General features: G+C 45.7%; 1 protein-coding gene across 1 annotated transcript; it reads right to left on the bottom strand.

Moving 5' to 3' along the window:
- Positions 1-1,125: 1,125 nt before the first annotated feature.
- Positions 1,126-22,506, bottom strand: RS1 (retinoschisin 1). The gene is made up of 6 exons (XM_060137379.1): positions 22,455-22,506; positions 13,907-13,932; positions 13,195-13,300; positions 6,014-6,155; positions 3,597-3,792; positions 1,126-1,278 (listed from the first exon to the last, which is right to left on the bottom strand). The coding sequence occupies exons 1-6, from the start codon at positions 22,504-22,506 to the stop codon at positions 1,126-1,128; spliced, it is 675 nt and encodes a 224-aa protein (XP_059993362.1).
- Positions 22,507-22,723: the final 217 nt, after the last annotated feature.

Raw genomic sequence — 22,723 nt, 5'->3', positions numbered from 1 at the left:
ACAAAGGCGGACTGTCCTTCCCCTGAGCTCCCTGCTTGTGGAGCTCCTCCAGGAGGGGAAGGCCAGACTGAGCCCAGATGTTACAAGGCAAGGGGGCAGAGGTTGGAAGGTTGGGCTCACCAGCGGCCTAGCCGCATCACGCTTCTCAGATTGTAGGGCCTGACCACTTTCTGCAGACTGTACTCAGCTGATGGGCCTCCTCTGTGTAGCCAGTGATAGCTCCTGGCCAACTGTTTTCCAAGTGTTAAGCTTGTTGAAAAATGGTAGCCCTAGATAAAAGGAAATTCTGGTGTGTCCTGGTCATTTGGGGTTCCTAAATACAGGGAAACTTTACTCCTTACATATGCAGCCTGTCCCGTGTATTCACCTAAATAGTGACCACAGACTGGGATCATTTGCCTGAGGGGGCTGCAGAATGGAGCTATATGTGATGAGAGCTCTGGACCTCCCCCCATCCCTGTGTTCAGGGTTAGGTGTGAGGGGTGAAAGCTCAAAGCAGGGGAGGCCCTCCTACCTCTGGGGTGTTTGGTCATGCACTGCTCTCACGAGACTGGGACATGGGCTCCCATCCACCAGACTCATCTGTGCCACCCAGTCACCCCAAAACTCTGCAAACGCAGTGCTCTAAAGTCCTAAAAGGCCATGATTCAATGAAAACTTAGGAGAAAACACAAGCTTGCTCCCCCTTTGTGTTCAAAGGGAGGCTTTATGAAACTCTATGTTCCTGTTTTGAACATGGTAAAGCAAAAGAATTTTCAAATTATCAGGGCTGCTTTTCATCCCCCTGGGACTGCACCTTTCACAGTGTCACTGAGACCAAAAACAAACCAAAAAAACCCGAGAGCAGCAAATTACTCCTGCTACTTAGGCTTTTGCTTGAAAATTGTTTTTAGGGACATTTTCTTTGTTCTTATTTTCTTCGGCCCTGAGTGGGGAATAAGTTCATTTTCTTTTCCTTTCACTGAAATTGGAAACTATATCTTACAAAAAAGAAAGAAGTATTCTCTGCCCAGCTCCGCATTGAAAAGAGCCTGTGAAATCCAGCCCTTTTGGTCACAGTCAGCATTCCCGCATGGGCCGCGCTGCACCCTCCACCCCCTGGCAGGTGCTGAGCTGAGGCGCGCATCAGGTACACTTGCTGACGCACTCCAGCAACTCCATCCGGATGGCAATGCGGACGTGCCAGCCCAGCGGGATGAGCCGGATGAAGCGGGAAATGATGGGGGGCCGCAGCAGGTTCTGGACTGTGGAGGTTCGGTCCGAGTTTCCATAGAAAACCTAAAGAGAGGGAGGAAATCCTATCACCATCACAGAAGAGGAGAGAAAAGGAAGACAGATTCCTGTCTGGAGTTGGCCCCAACTTTTAACTATGGAAAATCTCAGTGCTGAAAGGGCAGAGAATTTGCTGATGTCCCCCAAAATCTAACCTTGAATGATTGTCAGCACCTACATGCTCCAAGCATCAACTTAAATGAATTAAAATTAGGTAACAATTCTTCCTCAGTAACACTAGCTGCTGTTCAAGTGCTCAATACTGTATGTGATTAATGGCTGCCATAGTGGATACTGCAGATAATAACATTTCCTTCATTGCAGAAAGTTCTACTAGACGGCGCTGATAGAAAATGCTGCTTGATTCTTATCACCAATTTTGTGATTTAATCCTTTGCATTTTGACAAGAATTTTGAAAAGGAGCACATTATACTTTAGAGAGGAATGTTCCCATGTTCCAAAGGTAGCCAAAGTGGGGCTCAAGTGAAAACTTGTGAGCTGGCTCTAAAGTTGTGAGCCAAAGCTTAACTGTGTGTGTCTACATTGATACAAATGGCAAGTACTTTTTTTTTTTTTTTGCGGTACACGGGCTTCTCACTGTTGTGGCCTCTCCCGTTGCGGAGCAGAGGCTCCGGACGCGCAGGCTCAGCCGCCATGGCTCACGGGCGGCATGTGGGATCTTCCCAGACCGGGGCACGAACCCATGTCCCCTGCATCGGCAGGCGGACTCTCAACCACTGCGCCCCCAGGGAAGCCCTGGCAAGTACTTTTTAGACTTTTTTTGGAAAAAAATATTTTTAAAAACAAAAAGACATAAAAACTAGAGAGAAGATTCTCGAAGTGGGAGAGCAGTGCCCAAAATAGAAAAAGGTGTTGCTTCCTGGGTTTTGGGACGTAACATAGCAATTACACAGTGGCTGTAACATAAGGTGCAATGGATATTTGGCTATATCTTCAAAGAAACTTCTGTGCACTTTTTCCAGAGTCCTAGTGCTCTGCCCAATGACACTGGAACATTTCATTTCCTTCTGGGATTATCTCCTGAAAAAAATCTGGCTGCCACATTGACCTCATCCATACACACATCAAGAAGGACCTCAGCTGCCATGATCTTGCCTTTATTTCTTCCCAATAGCAACACCTCACATCCCCTTCTCTAAGCTGTTTGCCCTTGAACCTCTTTAAATCAGGAGCCCAGTGAAGAAGGAGGATGGAACAGGCTCCAGACCTCACAACTGCTGGAGTGGAGCACTTCTTTGCAAAGAACTATCAAGGCCTTCAGAAACACAGGTAGAGCTTGAAAAAGAATTTTCATATCTTTTTGAAAAGCCAACTAATAAGAAGAAAAATGAAATAGAATGTCCAAGTATCAAGATGGTTTTTCCTATTGTGTTCAAACTCCTTGAAATTTCAACCCATGAATGTCTTGCTGTACAAATTGTCATCAAGAGAGTACAGAGCCTTCTGATGTTCAGCTGCACATGTCTACTTAACCTGATGAAATGTCCAGATTAGCTGGGGGAAGTCCTCTCAGACAAAAGGGCAGTTAACATTTCCAAACAGCTAGTGAGTTTTTAATTCGTTGCAGATAACATTTTATATGTGTGTGTGTGTGTGTGTGTATATATATATATGTATGTAAAATATTGATTATATATTTACATGTGTATATATGTGTATGCATGTATGAATATACATATGTGTGTATATGTGTGTATATATTTATATAAAATATATAAAATCAAAAGCCTACTGTGTTCAGTCTGTGATGAGCAAGAACTGGGTGGGTCTCAGCCCTCAGAGATTAGTAGGATATAAAGTTGCTCAAAGGTTTAAGTGACTGTTTCTTCTCAGCTGGACTTGTTTTAACCATTTATACAGTTTAGTGGCTAATTTGTTGAGATTGTCGGTCTCAATAGTAAGGAGAGGCCATATCTACATAAAGGGACAAGAACCTAGCCACATCAGTAGTAGATCAAACCAGACCCATGCAGCAAAGTGTTCAAGGTCCAGTGACTTTGGCAGAATCCAAATGGCCAGTCTTGATTATTCAAGCAACTCTGTGCTGATGTGAGAATTCAAAGACTTCTTTTGCACATACGATGGCACTCATTCACAAACTGTGCTAGACATGAGGGATACAAGGAAAGACCCCTGCCTCGTCGTCAGAGAGCAGATAGTGTTGTGGGGAGAAAGCACGGATGATTCACCATACCGTGGGGTCAGTGTTCTGACAGAGGGTGGCGACAGGAACACAGGGACGGGTGGGAGGGGTGTCCCAGAGGGGCTGTGTTGAAGTTGGTTTGGGGTAAGCCCGACATACCCGATTGTTTCCGGTCTGGTCCTTATAGTAAATCCAGTTCAGGCTCTCATCGGTCCTGTACTGCACACTGTACTTGGTCATCCACTCGTCGATGTCACAGCGCCCCTGGGTGAGGATCCCCGAAATCACCTTGACCTCCTTCAGATCTATCTGCAACCACTGGCTGCTGTCCTGGAACTTGGAGAGCCAGGCGCACCTGCCGCGGACACAGCGAGTCACCAGGAGCCTTTCCCCGTGAGCGCCTCCAAAGAGCTGGGAGGTGCTGTCTTTTGAGGGGATGCCAGCACCTGAAGAGCCCCCACAATGCTCGGGCAGTCTGAGCTGCAATCTGTTAAGCACCCAGAAGCTTGTCTCCGAGAAGTGTCCGGCCTCTGTGATACTTGTATAGTTTCTCCCTGCACCTCCACCGCCCAAGGAAAAATTGTCAGATTCAAATACTTTGTCAAAGAAATGCCTTCAACTGTAGCTGAAATCACCTTTGGCGTGTGGTTGAGCATGTTTTTCTTCAAAACATGCAAATCCATGGTAATCGTACCTTCCAGCCCCCTTCCCTTTTCATTAGTCTCCCCTGATGTCCTTTTTCCATAAGTCTTTTTTTTTTTTTTTCTTTAATTTCACCCTCTTCATACCTATCTGCGTCTCCTTCAGGTGCTGTCATCCACGCCATGGTAGGCACCATGTGCAGAACATGGAACCAAGTGGCTCTGCAAGGGCTTTTCACAATTGTAAAGCAAAGCAACCACTGAAGGAACTGATTTATTTTTTAGTTAATATCCTCATAAGTTGTGGAAACCTATAGTTTCCCTTTGTGGCGTGTGAGTGTGTGCGCGCCTGTGCGCGTTAATAAGCTTCTCGGGGACTCGGCCCTTGGCAGCCTTCTCTTCTAATTCTGGACTTGCTCCTTGGGTGGCTCCTGACTTTTAGGTCCATCTCAGACTTTTTCTAAATTCTAAACCCTGAGAATCAATTGCTAGCTAGACAGCTTCTACTGGATGCCATATAGCAGCTCAAATAAAACATGTCCCAAAAGAGCTCCTAATTATCCTCACCCCAACCCCTCATTCCAGTGTTCATCTCTCTGAATTCTACCCCCTTCCTCTCTGTCACCTCAAACATCTAATCCATTTCTTGGCTCCATCTCCAAATGTTTCTCAAAGTCATTTACTTCTCTCCGTTTCACTGCCACCACTCTAGCCCACGTCACCCTCAGTTCTTGCCTGGACAGCTGCCATAGCTTACTTAACTGGTCTCCTTGGATTCCTCTCCCCACCTCACCCCCCACCCGTACCCCACACCAAACAGCTCTTCCCACAAGAGCCAGAAGATTTTACTTAAAACCTAAATCTGATTGTGATACTCCCCAACTTTAAATCTTCCTCTGATAGAGTCTGCTCATTGTCTCCCAATATCCTCTTCCCATTTCCTTTAGTAATAGAACCCCTAAATTTTCTCTGGGCAAGAGGCCACGCAGCTAAGATCACGTTTCCCAGTCTCCTCTGTAGCTGGGTGGGGCAGTCGGACCAGATTCTGATCAATGCGATGTAGGTAGAAGTGGCCAGCAGGATTATGTATGTATCCTTAAAGGAAAAGTATATGCACTCTGCTCTTCTTTTCACCCTCCTGACTAGAATGTGGATGTGATAGTGGAAGCTAGAGCAGCCATCTTGGACCCCAAGGTGGAAACTTCATGTTAGGGTGAGAGAACAAGGTAGAAAGAGTCTGGGCCCCTGATACCATCCAGCTGCCATAACAACCCTAGACTGCCTGATCACCTCCAAGTTGATTAAGTCTCTGTATTTTGGGGCTGTTTGTTACAGCAGCACAAACCTGTATTCTAACTAATGCACATTCAGGGTTCTCCCATTATCCCTAAAATAAAGACCACAGTCCTTAACATGACTTATAAGGCCTTGCACCATCTGATTTCTTTCTACTTCTCCAGCCTCATCTCACCTGTGCGCTAACCTCCACTGGCTTTCTTTACAGTCCCCATCCATGCACTTGAGGGATCTTCCCAACTCAGGGCCTTTGCACCTGCTGTACCCTGTGCCTCTCTCCCCTTCCCCCCACCTGGCCAACTGCAGCTCTCAGGTCAAAGATCTTTTCCTTAGAAAGCCTTCCCTGGTGCTTCAAGTGGACCAGGTCTTTCTTCTCCTCTGCAGCACTCATCACACTTGGCGGATGGCCAGTTGTGTGACAATGTGCTTAGAGTCCCCCCTCTAAACTGCGTGCTTCTCGAAGGTGAGGAGCTCATTCACCTTGTTCACTGCTGTATCCACTGTCCTTGGCACGTGGAAGGCACTCAGTCAATATTTGTTGAATAAATAAATGCATTCTGTGTCGTTCATTTATTACAGAGACCTACTTTTTCAAATCACATGAAAAAAAAAATCGCCTGAGCCTCCTGCTCTGCTTACCCAAAGCCTTGACTATTGAGTCGGGCCTTGTTGGCGGTCCAGGAGGCATACCAGCCCACGTACTGCTCCAGGTTGGAGCAGGTGATCTGGTCTGGTGTAACCTCTCCTGACTCGAAACCCAGGGGCTTATGATATGGGCATTCTGGGAAAGGAAAAACAATGCACATTAAAACACTCATATCACATGGCAAGACTCAACAAACACGACATGATCGAAATGACAAATCCGACCCTCTCGTTCGCGCTTTTTAAGATGGAGGATGTTTTCCTTGGTGGCGCCGTTCACAATGGGAGGACTGGGTCTTCATCCTCTTCACTGCTCTTGCGAGAAGAGAGTGAAGATGAAGTAAAGGGATTGCCATAGAGACTCACAATATTCGTAAAAGAGGGAAGTAGTTCTATGGCAACCTCTTGGTGGGGGGGGAGAATTTTGAGAAATACTTCACCTCCCCCACAAACTCAGAGACCTGAAAACCAAGAGGTTCGCAGGAAAATATCATACTTAAATGTCATACTCTTTATTTTCCTCATTAACACGGGTTAGCCATCCCACATGATGACACGAAGGCCCCTAATTGTCCTCAGGCAGCATATGATGCCAATTATAGGAACAAAACAATGGTGAGAGGCAAGAAGGGCAGTTATATATTGAGACTGACTTCCCACTTGTAAATTGCAGTTTTTCACTAGTCTAATGAAAAAAAAGGGTGGGGCGGGAATGAAATGCGTCTGAGCGACTGTTGAATAAGGAACAGTTGAAAGGAGCTGCTTTTTCCAAATAAGAGTAGCGGAAGCTGGTTCTTGTATATTAATTGCTGCTTCTCACGGATTTCCTCTCACTAATTTAGCGTTCAGTTACCTGGTCAGAGACTACCAATTGCCAACCCAGTATCCATTCTTCCCTGCTTTTAGACTAAAGAACCCTAATTTTGTTGGGTGCAGCAACGTAGCCAGCTAAAAAAACAAAACAAAACAATCTTTCCCAGCCACCTTTGCAGTTAGAAGTGACCACGTGACACAGTTTCTAACTCATGAGATAGAAGAGGATGTCTGCTGGGGATTTCCGATCAGATTTTGCTTGCCCCCTCTTTCTTCCTCTTGCCTAGAAGGAAGACCTGATGGTTGGTGCAACAGTAGCCATCCTGCACCCTGGGGGTAAGGCCAAGAGAACTGAAGAGACCTCAGCCCTGATATCTTTAAGCTGCTCCTTACCCCTAGTCTTTTTACTGTGTGGGTCAAAGAAAAACTGCTATTTCAATAAGCCACTATTTAGGGGGTCTCTTATTTATAACCAAACCCAGATTCTAGCTGAATTTCTTTAGAAAACAAATGATAAACTTAGGCAAATACATTCTCCTAGTTTCCCAGTTGTGAATGATAAACTTCAAGTAAGGAAGATCAACCTACTTTCTTTCCATGTATAAATTTGAGTTCAGATTGAAAAGCCAAGTGTATTTACTGGGGCATCATCAACTTCAACAGCAAAATGAGTGCTGAGGTCTTTCTGGCAGATAATTTTCAAAAGTCAGTAAAACTGAATGAGGCATGTAAAAGCTTGAATGCCATCCTGAGGCTCCAAAATGCCTGCGGGGATAGTCATGCCCTGTCCCCAGAGGCTGAAGACAGAAGGACAGCTTCAGGCCTCTGGCCAGGGCGGCTTAACTGCCTTTCTGCCCAGTGAACCAAAGAAATAGGGCCAACTCCCACCAGTAACTGCAGCTCAGCGGGGCTGGGGGTGAGGGGACAGCATTTGTAGTTTATCAAGTACCCGAAGCTTGCGGGGGGGGGGGCGGCCTATTAAAATAGTGTCAAGGGAGAGAGAATAGGAGCGCTTTCTGAGCGACTCCATCACGCCTTGTGTGGCCAAATCATCAGGGCTTGTTAAGAATGCAGTTTCCAGGATTCCACCCCCAGAGTGGCCACATTTTTAACAAGCACACTTTGAGAACCTTGGTCTGCCAGGGAAGACGTTGGCTGGAGGATTCAGGGGGCCTGGCGCCTGTGGCCTTGGGGGCTTCTCCACCTCCTCAGCTCCCCTCTGACCTGGAAGACAAGCTTAGCCGTGCCACTGGAAGGAGGGACAAGGCCCCAGCGTCAGAAAGCTGGGTTTCAGTTGGGCCCTCGGTCGCCACTTAAATTCTAACTGTGCATATCTCTAAGGACCCTCCATCCTGAACCTCCCTTTTCTTGCTCCAGGGCCACCAGCTCAGAGGCAAGAAGCAGAGGGGAAAGAAAAGCCATGGCCACCTCTCCCGATTGCTTTATTCTTGGCATTTTGCTCTTTCTCTATTTTCCCCTCACATCTCTTTTGCCGTCTCTTCCCAGTTAGCCCATCTAACAGTTAAGAGTTACACTGAAGGGACCTGGCCAGTGGCAATGGTCTTGGAGGCCTGTAAGGGCTTGTCCAGACGTGGATCCTGCTCATACTCTCCAGGGGAGGCGATGAGCTCACCATCCCCATGGTTTCAGCCAGTGTCTGAGTGCCAGTGCCCAGCCCCCAGGCCCCAAGCTCCATCCCACTGCCACCTGGATATTCTCTAAGTGAACAGTTTCATCTGGGTGACCCAAAGATGCTTCACACTCATGTGTCCAAAACTAAGCACCCAAGCCCCAAGCCTGCCCCTGTCCAGTGCTCTCGTCTCAGGCATTGGCGCCTCCAGCTACACAGCTGCTAACCCAAAAAACGCAGTGTTTTGGCCCAAGGCACAGAGCAGAGACTCTGTGATGGGTCTCAGCCTGGGCGTCACCTGGAAAGTTATAGAAGTGCTGGTGTTCAGGCCACACCCCCAGAGATTCTGATGTCATTGGTCTGGGGCATGACCTGGGCATGGGGTAAATCTTCAGGTGATGGTAATGGGCAGCCAAGGTCAAGAACACCTGCTTACAGCCAATTCGACCTAGGATTGGATCCCACTCTCCCTCTGGTGAGCTTAGGCAAGCTGCTCACCCTCTCTGGGTCTCAGTTTCCTCATCTGTGAAATGGGCACAACAGTAGTCCCTGCCTCCATAAAGTTGATTTGGGATTACATGAAGCAGTGTTTGTAGAGTGTAGAGCATGTAGTGCCTGACCAAAAATAAGCAGCTAGTACTGGTGTAATAGGGTGAATTTATGAGAGTATATTAATGTCTTGAGTTATGTATGTTTGTTTTTTATGGTGAAGACTCACCAGGGGAAAAAAATCTAACACCCCTCTACCCAAGTCTGTCTTGCCCCCATCATCCTCCCTACATCACCCTGAGAAGGTCAGCTTCCTATTTCTAAACATTTGGAGTCTCCTTGCATCAGGAAGGAATAAGCTGTTTGCACACGCATGAACGTAATTTGAGAGAGGAGAAGCCTGTTGACAGCCTAGCATCTCTCAGGCTTATGGATTTGGAAGGTCTAGGCCTCAACAGGAACTAGCTGACTGTCCCAGAGGAGGTGGCCAGAGGCTTTGGGCTTTGCCCCTTGCTGGGTGGTGGGGGGCTCGTGGTAGGGGCCTGATCTCAGTGGGGAAATGGTTCCTCTGAGGGGGCTGGACCAGGGATGGGGGGCGGGACCCCCGAACTCTTGACACCCTCAGAGACTTGGGAAGGTCACAGGACTGAGCTTGGTTCAGAGGGATAAGGGCACCAACAAGGTGTCTGCCTTCCCCTGGGGGCTGCTGGCCGGGCAGGGAGCTGCCCTCAGCCTGAGCCTGGGCCCTGTGCCGAGTCAGCCCTTGCAGGCCCCTTGGGGGCAGGGGGGTGGGGTGGGTGGGGAGGTGTAGTCCAAAGGGGAGGGCCAGGATCTTCAACAATCCTCCTGTCTTTAGACTCCACACAGCCCATGATAAAGGGGGACTCAAACCGGAGTTATCTGAAAATTGGAAAAATAGAAAATGTAACATGTCTCCTGCTCTTTGTGCCCTGGAGTGAAGGGCACTCCAGTTACATGATTACTATTTTCCCTGTCTCCTCCTTTCCCCTTCACCTGGACACCTCTCCTCATCCTTTGGATCTCTGCCCACTTGCCCAGCTCCCCAGGTCTGTCTAGCTCACCATGCTTTCCTGAGCCGAGCAGAATGCCTGCATGTGCTAGGCACTCAATAGATATTGAGTGGATGGATGAATGGAGGGATAAACAAACTTCATCACCCCATCTCAGGTGGCCACTGGGGATAAGCAAAGAAAATGGCAGGAACAGGAAGCAGGGAGGTCAGGGAGGAAGTGGGAGTTGACTGGCCCAGAGAACTCCCACTGGCCTAATCAAAAAGAAACTGTCAGTTGAGTCTAAACTAGTATCAAGCGACATAAATAATGTTGCTGGAGGAATTAAAGGGATCCTCTTTACACACACAGAATACGTCCTTCCCAAGTTTTCTGCTCAGTTGAGGTTACTGTAAGCTATTAAGCCTGTTTCTACACTCATTTTACTCTTAAGGAAACACCTGCCTCTTCTGAGCGATGATTTGATAATGAGATCGATAAAGACATAGTCATATGTGCTGTTAATCCAGGCTATGCACACTTAACATACTAGCCTTTCTTATGCAGTAGATAATTTCTCGATGTGTAGACATATAAAGGCCAGACATGCTTTTAAACGATATTAACCGAAAGGAACACAAAGAAGAGTTCGGGGCCATTTTTGACAAAAGACATGTGAACATTATTATGCACATGTGTTAGACTTGAATCTATATGATGATGTAGTGGAATACAGAATAATATTTATAGAAGAATAGGGTATAAACTTGAATATAATATGGAAATATAAAATCCAGAATATAAGTAAAGCGTTGAGTCATTAGATTTCTTATGCTTTGATACGTTCCCTGCCGTATTTCCCCCTCTCAGAGTGACGAGGTAATCTTGGCTCAACTCTGGAAAAGACAGACCTTTTAATATAATAGTGTTAAGCTGAAGATTAGGAGGCCATAATGCACCTAGCTGGTCACCTTCTGTTCTGTGGGTAGGGCCCCCTGGCAGTAACAGCCAGTGTGCACCTGTGAGCATCTCCTGACAGCTCTGAGTGACCCTCCTGTCCTGTGCTTTCTAGGGTCTCCTTCCGTCCTAAGTTGGACTCTGGTGGAAGCGCTGAATCTCAGGATCCAGCAAGACCAAGCAGCGTTCGAATGAGGATCTGAGGCACTGACAGGCAAGTAAATTCTGGAAGGTTGTGGCTAGTCCTGCTGCCCTGAATCATCTCTCCCGTGGAAAAACAAATGAACATTAATGAATCAACCATTTAACACTAAGGCTGCATTTTTTTCCTTCCTGGGAATATCTGTGTTGTGAAAACAAAACAAAACAAAAATGAAAACCCCAGTGGGGAGAGGAGAACACTTAAGCTAAAAGAATTTCTGATTTCAGAACTTCAAGTTCATGGCAACTGTGTAGGGGAGAGAGCCTGGGCAGCCCAGGTCATCTTTCACACTCCTCAGACACACAGCCCTCCTCAGCTGCACAGTTGATCAGGTCAATGAAACCAATCCGTATAAATAATCTCTTTTCAATTTCTTCTTAGAAAGAGCTTCCGTGGACTGGAATTCCAGTACGTCTCATGTCTCTAGTGAAGAGAATATTTGTTTCCAGTAAATGGTAAACTCCTCCAGCGTAGAGACAATGGTTCATTTTTGTCTCCCTATTGGCACATAATAGGCACATGATGACAGAGGGTGGAATTGAATTCTAAATGGATTATTAAGGAGGGTGCCTCAGTCTTGACTGGGCAGATCACCCCAGCACAGAATGGCTGCGGGAGCTCACGCCGTGGAGCTCAGTGGGACGTCCCTCCCGTGGGAGAAGCCCGCTGAACTCATCAGCACTTACTGCTTTCCTCACTACTGCGCCCCACTGTTCCCTTCCAGAAGGCTTAGTTCAGAAACCAATTCCTACCCCTTTAGTATATAGGAAAACAGGCAGTAAAAGCCTTTGTGGACGCCCCCCTCCCCCACATTTGCTATTTTAATGCAAATTTAATGAAATAATGCAGAGAAGCTCACACGCTGCACACAAACCTCTCTCCTGGAGCTCTTATTAGGTGATTATGTAAAGTGAATGACGGGCCGCCGCATGGCGCCATCATAACCCTGGAAAAGGGGGGCAAGGACAGTTTCAGCAGAAGAGGTTCCGAGCTGTGGTAAATACTGAGCGTGGCAAATGTGTGATAGGCCGCCCGAGCCTCTGAAAGTCAGAGTGTGACCTCTTAGAAGGCAGGAAGAAAAGGAGCTGCAGTGTCCCAGGTCCAGGACAAGATGCTTTAATGCCTCATGCATTTTATTCCTCGTAACAACTCCTTACAGCAGGGTCCGTTTTTATAAATAACGTTTTATTAGAGCACAACCATGCTCATGCATTTACATTCAGTCTGTGGCTGCCTTCCATTTGAGGTGTTGAGGCCCTATGGCCCACAGAGCCACAAAGATTTACCGCCAGGTCCTTTACAGGCAAAGTTTGCTGGCCCCTGCCTTAGAGGAAGTCATTCATATTAGTCAGGAGAGGCTGTTTATGCTGCAGAACGAATTGTCACAGAAATTTCAGAGGCTTAACACAACAAAGGTTGATTTTTCACTCAGGTGGTTCATTGTGGGTCAGCAGGAAGTTCTACTCCACTTTACCTCCCCAGCACCCAGACTAAAGGAGAAGCCACTTTCTCAGGCAGGGAAGTGGACCTCATTTCAGAAGAGACACGGCTTCCATCGGCTGGAACTGCTCCTGTGAAGCCACCTGACTGGGAAGGGGCTGAGAATGTGGGGAAGCACGTGGTTGTTTGGTGAGCAATGAATATCCGGGCACAGTAGTATTGCCTCCATTTGACAGAAAAAGGCCAAAGTGGGGGTCCCAGAGTTAAAAAACAATGCAGCCAAGATTCCAACTCTGGTATTTCTGGCTCAAAAGCCTGTGCTTTTCTCAAAATTGCTGCCTATCATTAGTTTATTTTCGATAAATTCCATTAGTCTCTTTCATTGAAAGTTAGGTCCCATCTTACCATCTCACCAAGGCCAAGTAGAGATCCAGGAAACTGTCCTGAACAATGACATCAGTGCAGTTTGTTGGAGCAGTGGCCATTGAGATTTGAAGTTCAATGGCCGACTGGAGAAAACGCAGAACGTGGCATTCAGGGGGTTTAATTCATCAGGGTTGAAAGAAAGAGGAGAAACAGGGTGTTCCCAAGGATACCCCAAGGATCTGGTGCCCCAAGGAGAGGGGACACTCACCCGGTATGCAGTCTAACGGGGTGGAGCCTGCAGACCACAGGGCATTGGCACCTCCTTGGCAATCGCACTTGCACGCTTTGTGGTACCAGGGATCCTCACCCTCATCCTGTGGGAAGCCAGAGGGGCAGGAGCTTCAGAAAAGTCACAGTCAAAGGCAACTGTGGTCAGCACCACTGGAAAAGCTCGCATTCAAAAACCTTGCTCATTCATTTCCTATTGTCTGTGGCGGCTATCACACTACAGCAGCACAACTGAATTATAAATCCAGTTTAACCCACACAGTTGCCGCTCATCTTTGAGTCTAGATAAATGTTTGCCACCTTGGGTGACCAGCTAAAAATCTCACAGACACACCCACATAGAGAGCCATGTCCACCCCATTATATCTATCTCCAGGGGCTCGAGGAGCCCCAGTCCGAGGTCAGGCGCCTTACATCTCCTGGAGGTCCCTTCTGGGGATACAATTTTAAAAGGGACTGGATTCAAGATTCCGCCATCTGATTTAAGACCTGGTTTACTTGCATTCACTCATTAAAAAAACCAGTCTTGGAGCTTGTCCAGATAAAACATGCTATTGCCACCACCAGGAAAAAAAAAAAAAACCTTTAAAAATACATTAAAAAAAAAGTGATAATCCTATACATTGTTTTGGCTAGGAAAAATCTTCAAAAATAGTAACCATATGAATTCCAGCCTTCTTACTGTAACATACCTCAGTAGACGATAATCCCAGTGTGGCTGAGCAAAAGGACATGAAAGGAAACATCAAGTTAAAAAAAGAAAGAAAAATTCAACAAATGATTCATTACATGGAAAAGTGAAATGATCACAGTCACGTAAAAGTTAACAAAGCCCCTTCTGGAAGAAGTCAAAGTAAGTAAATACGTGCCAGGAGAAACATCCACAGATGCTGAGGAAGTAGGGAAGTGACACATTCAGGTGATTTAAAATTAGGACATTGTTAAAAAAATATTTAAAAAAATTTTTTTTAGGTTTGTCTATTATCTACAGGAAATATCAAACCACAATCAAAGTGTAAATACCGTATACATGATGTGGAAAAATTGAAAATGTGTAAAATTTAACCTAAGACTAACATTTAACCTATCTTCATAGAAGTATGATTAAATAGAATGAATGCACAATTTAACAGGAAAGGAGTTTGTCTATATTAGCATAAGCTGATTGTTTACAGCTGCACTGTCCATTGTGGTAGTCACTAGTCCCATGTGGCTATTTGAATTTAAATTCATTAAATTAATAAAATTAAAAATTCAGTTCCTCAGTCACACCAGCCACATTTCAAGTGTTTGCTGGCCACACGTGGCTAGTGGCTCCTGTACTGGACAGCACAGATACAGAACATTTTCATCATTGCGCAAGTTTCCATTAGACAGCGCTGGTTTAACACACCAAGTTCCATTTCCCATTTTCAACAGAACAAATGCCTTTATTTCTTTTCTGATTATAAAAGCAGCACATACCTATTATAAAAATCTCAAACAAAACCTGAGTGTAGGCAGTAGATATAAAAGTCCCTCCTTAACCACTTTGCTATCTAAATACTGAATCTGATGCCCACCAAAAACTTTCAGATTGTTTTAAAGAGTTAAAGGAATGGTCTCATCCTTTTCATTAGAATTATAAAGCTATTTTTTCAAATTGTATCTTTCTTTAAATAATATGTATCCATTTCACATACCACTTTCGCGTGACCACTGTGAGCCTGGCCCTGCACCAGGGCCTGGGCCTTCTGAAATGGAAGCCTCACTCTCTGCCCACAAGGGGCTTGAGGACTCAGGAGAAGATAGACCACTGGACGACACACATGGTGAGTCCTCTGCTGGGTTATGCATAGGCTGTAAGGGGAGTGGAGGGGGCATATCTTTTCACCTGGGCGGATTCAGGGCCATCTCTCAACTGTGGTCAGCAAACTGCTGTCTCTCCTGGTCCCTTGTCCACTGATGATTCGTTCCTAGAGACTCCTTGGTTCACCTGCTATGGGCAGAATTGACCGTCTCAGGTAGCAATGTAGACTAGGGAGCACCGTCTTGGTAGGAGGCCAAGCCCTGTGCTGGCAAAGGAAGTGACCAATGACTTCTTTTTGTTTGTTTGTTTATAATTTTTATTGGAGTATAGTTGATTTACAATGTTGTGTTATTTTCAGGTGTACAGCAAAATGAATCTGTTATACATATATCCACTCTTTTTTAGATTATTTTCCCATATAGGCCACTACACAGTATTGAGTAGAGTTCCCTGTGCTATACAGTAGGTCCTTATTAGTTATCTATTTTATATATAATAGTGTGTATGTGTCAATCCCAATCTTCCAATTTGTCCCTCCCCCACTCTAACCCCCCCACCCCCCGCCATCGATTTCTTACTTTCACAACCAATGGACTCTTCCCAACACTAACCTTACATCTTCATGCTGCAGTGTTGGGTGCTGTCAGTTCCTCCCATCTTCCTTTAGCTTCCATCACACTACTCACCTGCTTCTCCCACCACTCTAAATAATCCTTCTTAATCTCTCTCAAGAGCTCGGCTTCCTCTACTCCCACCCCCAAGATCCCCGACATGTTCATTGAACGGCTTATTGGATAGCTCCCCGTAGATGTCTCTCACTATCTAAAACTGGACCCAGCCAAGTGCTGGCCAGGTCATGAAGAAACCTGAACTCTCATGTTGCTGGTGGGGGTATAAGTTGGTCTAACCTATTTTTAAAACTCTTTGGTAATTTATACAAAGGCTGGACATATATGTGCCCTATGACCTAGCAATTCCACTCCTAAGTATTTACCCACTAGAAGTGCATACATATGTTCTCCAACAAAGAAAAACATGTACTAGATTATTTGTAACAACAGTATTTGTAAAAACCCCAAACTGGAAACACTCATATGTCCATCACGAGTAGAATGGATACGAGTGGTAGATTTACACAGTGGAACACTATACTGAAATGAAAATGGATGACCTACAACTCCATGCCACAATATGGCCACGTCTCACAAACAATGCTGAGTGGAAAGTCAGATGATAAAGTGGACACACTACATGAATCCATTTAAAATGTACACAAGCAGGCAGAAGTCATCTATGCCGCTAGACATTAGGGTCGTGGTCACACTTGGGGTGGGGAGTGGCAAGGAGGAAGCCCAGGGAGGGCGTCTGGGGAGCTGGCAAAGTTCTGTTACTTGATCTGAGTGCTGGTTACTTGGGTGTGTTTAGTGGTAAAAATTCATTGAGCTGTACACTTACTTGTATTCTTCTGGATGTATACACTTACTTGTATTCTTCTGGATGTATGTTTTACTTCAGCAAAAAAAAAATTTTAAACACTGAACTCATTCCATCCTTCCTCATACTGTTCTCCTTTCTCTATTTTTTTTTTTTTTTTTTTTGGTACGTGGGCCTCTCACTGTTGTGGCCTCTCCCGTTGCGGGGCACAGCCTCCGGACACGTAGACTCAGCGGCCATGGCTCACGGGCCCAGCCGCTCCGCGGCATGTGGGATCTTCCCGGACGGGGGCACGAACCCGTGTCCCCTGCATCGTCAGGGGGACTCTCAACCACTGCGCCACCAGGGAAGCCCCTCTTTTCTCTATTTCTTAGCCTACTGATGGCTCCACCATCCACCTACTACCCCATCCAGAAACCTGGGACTCCTCCTAGTCACTTCTTTTTCCTAAACCCCCACATCCAGTGTCTACCGGGAGCCATCTTTTCTCTCCACCCCCACTACCACTTCCTCTCTCCTCTGGATATTCTCCTTGCTAAAGAGAGACCTTGCCTCATCCATCCTCCATACTGCCAATGCCTGACTGTGTCACTTTCTTGCTCCAGACCCTTTGTTGGGTCCCCATTACCATGGCCCCAGTTTCACCTCTGACATTTATTAGTTATATGACTGCGTCTCTCTATTTCCTCATCTCTAAAATGGGTATAATAATAATGTGTCCTTCAAGGGGTTGCCGTGATGTATCTCCTGGCTGCCTCTCCAAATTTATTTGTTGCACTCTCTATTACTTATAATTCATCAAATGTGCCAGGCTGTTTCATGCCTGTATGCCTTTGTGCATATGATTTCTTGGCCTCAAATGCCTTCCCCTCCCAACTTTTCTGCCTACTTATCCCCTTCCCTATGAAGAGGACTTTTTCTGTCCCTCATGTAGAACTCACCGCTTGCTCTGGCCTTTGTATCCTATTTCTTTCTTATCCACAGGTTTATCTAAGCACCCGTGCAATTAGAGAAATTGATATAAAAGATAGCTGATAATGACTGGTCCCAAAGCATTCATTCATTAATTTTCTTTGAGCATCTGCTATATTCCAGGCCTAGCTTTAGGTGCTGGGGAAATACCAGTAAACAAAACAGAAAAAAACACCTGCCCTCCTAGAACTTAAGAGTCTAATGTGGGGGGAGGGGTGAGGGGGTAGTGAATGTATAAATAAAATATATAATATGTAAAATAATGATGACTGCTATGGAGAAAAATAAAGCAGGGAGGTGGAGGGACAGGGAGTGGTACTTTGGGGCTTAGGGAAGGTTTCACTGAGAAGGTGATATTGGAGCAAAGACCTGAAGGAAGTGACATACCTGTGGACAGAGCCTTCTGGGCAGACGCAATAGCATGTAAAGACCCCGGGGTAGGCCGGTGCTTGGCGTGTCATCTAGGGGAGAGATGATGGTGGCTTGGCCCTGGGGTGGTGGCAGTGGAAGTGATGAGAAGTGGCTGGATTCTGACTGTCTTTGGAAGGTAGTGCCAACAGGATTTGCTGACAGATGACGTGGGTGTGAAATAAAAAGAGGTTCAAGGCCTGAGTGCCTGGGAGGATAGAGCTACCATTTACTAGGGGAGGAGAAGATTCCAGGGGAAGGAGGGATTTAGGGGGGATGGGGTAGAGATGTTCCTTTTGAGAGACCTACGGGACACCCAAGTGTTGAGGTTGAGTGGGCAGCTGGGTAGAAGCTACTAGAGCCCAGGGGAAAGGCCAGTTAATGTGTACATGAACCCATAGTGTCAGCCCCACAGCTGCTCCCCAAGAACTGCAAAGTAGATGAGCAATTGGCATCTAGATGGTTTAAGGGCTGTTAATGCAGAAGGCACTCGGCTCTGCCCCATCTTCCAGAGAAGCTGGGATGGCAGAAAAGCAGAAAGGCTTTGTCAGCTGTGCCAAGAATCTCTTTTGGGGGGACCAGAGGTGAGGTGTGTGGGTCACTGACAGAGCGGCCTTACTAACCAGATCAAATTGGCCCAGAGGACGTGCCCTGGCACCGAAGAAGGTCTGTGCAGCTGCAACTGAGCAAGCCCAGAGTTCACATGAGGCCCCTCTAATTGCCACGGCGCTCAGGGCCTTTGCATTACCTGGGTCCATGGGTGGGCCCCCAGAGGGGCTCCAACTTGTGCAGAAACAAAGCAGAAGGCAAAAAGGAAAGGGCGGGGAGGTTTCTACCTGTGGAGAGGAAGAGACCCAAGAGGGAGACCTGGTTTCAGAACCACCCCCTGTGCTCAATCAGATTTCTGGCGTTGTTGCCCCTCCCGGACTCCTCTCCCCAGAAAGCATTTGTCTGTAGGCAGCCTGGGGTTGTGAGGCACCAGATCTTATGGAAATGAGCAGAGAGAGAAGGAACAACAAGCCTTTTACAAGAAAAGTTGTCACCAAGGGAGCAGCAACGTGGCTGCTGTCATCCCTGAAATGATTTAATCACCCCAAAGCTGGCGAACAAAAGCAAACATCGTGTTGACGACAATGTCTTATGATACCAGAATATAACACTGTTGGGATGAGCAAAAGAAAACAGGTCAGCCTTTAAAGGAAAAAGGGCAAGATTTCGATTACATGGTTGTCTATTTTTCTCCTCACTCAGATCATCTTCGCGATTCCTCCAGGTTACAGGTTTCCACCAGAGGGTCTGCGACGTCTGCCACTCACCAGCCTTAGATTTATGCAATAGGGGACGATTCTGCCCTTTTGCTCAAAGGGCTACTCCATAGGGAAATGCTTGTTACTGCAGCCAGAAAATTCAAGCATGCCTGTTTCTCGAAATGTACCTTGCAAGGCCAGAATCAAAGTGCGCATTAGACACACTTAGGGAAGACTATTTCAGTCTGTTTGCTTGGCTGTCACTAAATACAGAGTTTTCCTTCCCATGGAAACAGGTGAAGCCGAGGAGAAAAGCATAAAATTATGAATGATAGAAACTGTCTATAACTACCTTCCAATCTATTTGAGAAACAAGAATAAGACACAGGAGAAAAACAGTAGGCTGCAATAATGTCCCTCTGGCAAAGAAGAAAGAAGGAAATTGCTTCTGGTGTGAAAGTGTTACTCTTTTAGGTGACAGGCATATTCATGGGGTAAATCTGTTATTTGTACATGCTTCAACACAGGTGAATGTCAAAAATATATGCTAGGGACTTCCCTGGTGGCGCATGCCAATGCAGGGGACACGGGTTCGATCCCTGGTCCAGGAAGATCCCACATGCCGCGGAGCAGCTAAGCCCGTGCGCCACAAGTACTGAGCCTGCGCTCTAGAGCCTGTGCTCCGCAACAAGAGAAGCCACCACAATGAGAAGTCTGTGCACCACAACGAAGAGTCGTTCCTGCTCGCCACAACTAGAAAGCCCGTGCACAGCAACGAAGACCCAACGCAGCCAAAAATAAATAAATAAATAAACTTATTTAAAAAAATATGCTAAATGAAAGACAAAAGACCATATGTTGTATGAGTCTGTTTAAATGAAATGTCCAGAAAAGGCAAATCTATACGAGACAAAGTAGATCAGTGGTTGACAGAGGCTAGGGGGAGGGGGAAGTGGGGAGTGAGTACTGAATGTCTACTGGTTTCTTTGGGGGATGATGAAAGTGTTCTAAAATTACACTGTGTGCTCCACAAATCTGTAAGTACACTAAAAACCATTGAATTACACCGTTTAAATGGGTGAATTTAGTGGTATGTAAATTACATCTCAATAAAGCTACTTTGAAAAAAAATCTGCTATCCCTGATGCTTGACACACCTGCAAGGAAGGACACACACTCACCTGTAAGATGAGGCTTGGTGATTTTTTTTTTTTTGGCTTGTTTTCATATAATAGCCATGACCAAGCAGTGGAACAATATACTTCAGTAAGGTGGGTGTTTTAAAAATCATCATCGGTATGTAATCCGAAATGTACAATGCAAGATAAATAGAAGCCTGCCTCAGTTAAGAGACAGAGGTAGTGCTTTACGATGATGATTTGTGTATCCCCAATGACCCTTCATCCAACGCATAAGTGGAGTCAATCCATTTACCTTATTTCACTGTAGTAAGGATCCACTGCTGCCGTGGAACAGAAACAGCAAAGAGTAAATTAGACAAAGAACCTTTGTCTTCAGGTTCCCAGTTGTGCAGCATCCATCTTTCCCCTGTGCATTGGCCTTATTTCTCTATCTGGATTGTAAACTGATTAAGTGCAGCAGTTGTATTCTGCCTTTTTTTCTCTGCCTCCTGGCGTATCCCTCTAGCTCAGGGTAGAGCACACCTAGGTTGCCAAGCCAAATTTTGGTGTGGCTGCTTTCCTTTGATGCCCGTGAGGGTGGAGGGCCTGGGTTAGGTGGGTAAGAGAATTTAAGTGTTTCAAGCCTACCTGCTGGACCACATTCCATTCCACCAGGACAGATGGGATTCTCTGTTCTTCGTGGAAATTTCTGGAGCTCCCCAGCCATGCACAAAGATTGATAAGCTATAGAACAGGAAAGAGTGCTGTGCACTGTGCCTCCTGACAGCGTGTCTTTTATTACTGTTATCCCCTGACTGCGCGGGTGTAATTGAAAAGTGGCCTGATAACTTTTCTAGGGCTTATTTCCATTTAGGGGTCACGGAACAAAGATTTTAGAGTTGGCACAGCGAAAACAAGAATCTGCCAGGCGTATCAAGTTCTTACACAGCATTTGGCCTATCATAGCAGGAACTCAGAAATGGATTCTTGAACTGACATCAATGGATTCTTGAATGAATCAATGGATGAATGAATCTCAATGCCAATCACAAATAAGAGGAGTCTGAGGGTGAGCCCTGTGGATGTCTGAGAACCAAGGGTATTGGGATCTAAGCCTTGAAAGGTTCTGTTTAGATTTTCTTGGTGAGGAAGAGGCACGGAGTAAAGGAAAAACAACAACCCCCCCCCCGCCCTACTTAGAAATATGTCTTGGGGGTTTGCAAAATAACCTTGGGGTTATATTTTTACAGGTCTTTCCAAATATTGAGAAATGTGACTAACACAAGTTTTGAGATTGGGTAATCATGAAAGTGAGTATTCTACCAATAAAATATAATGAGAGAGTAGAGAAGAGAATGATTTAAACCAGGGCTTCTGACTCTGTGTGAGTTTTGTCATGTCTGTCTACCAGGTCATTGGCAGAGCGGAGAGGTCTCCTCCTTCCTGCCCTCCTTATTTATTTCCTGTAACGCACATAAATACACAGTGACCACAAAGAACCAATTTCTAATGTCTGAGTTGATGGGTCCTTAAGAGTTGAGAGAGGCATGGAAGAGCATGATTTCAAAGATTGACAGAGAATTTAAAAGTTGAATTGGATGACATTTTAGAGATTTGCCTTCAATTTCTCCGTAATTAAGCATTTCACTCCCGCCAGGGCTATATTTAGAAATTTTAAAATGATTGAGTATATTGAGTCTTTGGGGATTCCTGACTCTCAGTTGGATTATGCTTTCTATTAGTGTCCAGTTGTATTCGGCGTGCTATGTTAATCCATATTTAAACTAGGGTGACCTTACACCCTGATTTGCCTGGGACAGTCCTGGTTCACACCTGTTGTCCCAGCAAAATTATTAATAGCATCCTCCACCACTCTCAGTAGCGTCCTGGTTTGGAAGACTAAATTCTATAGTCACTCTAACTTTGACTCCCAAAAACTTTCAAGAATACACCGCACTTTCTTATGAATTGTTGCAATTTATAGCTATTTCATACGATTTTTGAGACCCTTCCTTCTTTCTGTCCCATTTTAAGCATCCTTTGAACTTCAGAAGGCTCCTCACAGAACCAGAAAGCCAGTGGTGAGACAAAGAGGACTGCATCACACAAAGACAACTGTTGTTCATTAATAACACATTAATTCATTAGCATGCTTTGCTAATTGATAATATTTTAATTATTCTGGTTGCATTTCTATTAATCAGCTGTATGATTAAGTCAGTTGTATTATTAGGTATTTAATGAGTGCTAATGGTTTGATAGCACATACCTTCAGAGCCAAAGAGAAGTAAAAGCAAGAAGCCTTCTATCTTGCGTGGCATTCTCCCCTCGTCCTTAGCTGCTGCTCTTCCTTATCAAAGTGGAGAGCTTTCCTAGGAACAGCAGCTTAACTTGAGCACTGGCCTCATTAAGCATCTTATTTCATTTACTTCTTAGGGCTTTGGCCAAGCCCCGCTAACTTAACCCACATAGTTACCTGCCTCAATAAGAAGTCTCAGAGGAGAAGCTAACGTCAACTGAGGTCAGTTTAGCAAAGGA

The sequence above is a fragment of the Lagenorhynchus albirostris genome, chromosome X (genome assembly GCF_949774975.1).
Source record: "Lagenorhynchus albirostris chromosome X, mLagAlb1.1, whole genome shotgun sequence".
NCBI lineage: Eukaryota > Metazoa > Chordata > Mammalia > Artiodactyla > Delphinidae > Lagenorhynchus > Lagenorhynchus albirostris.
The sequence above is the reverse complement of the archived record's forward strand: the minus strand, read 5'-3'. Positions and strand labels throughout refer to the sequence as shown.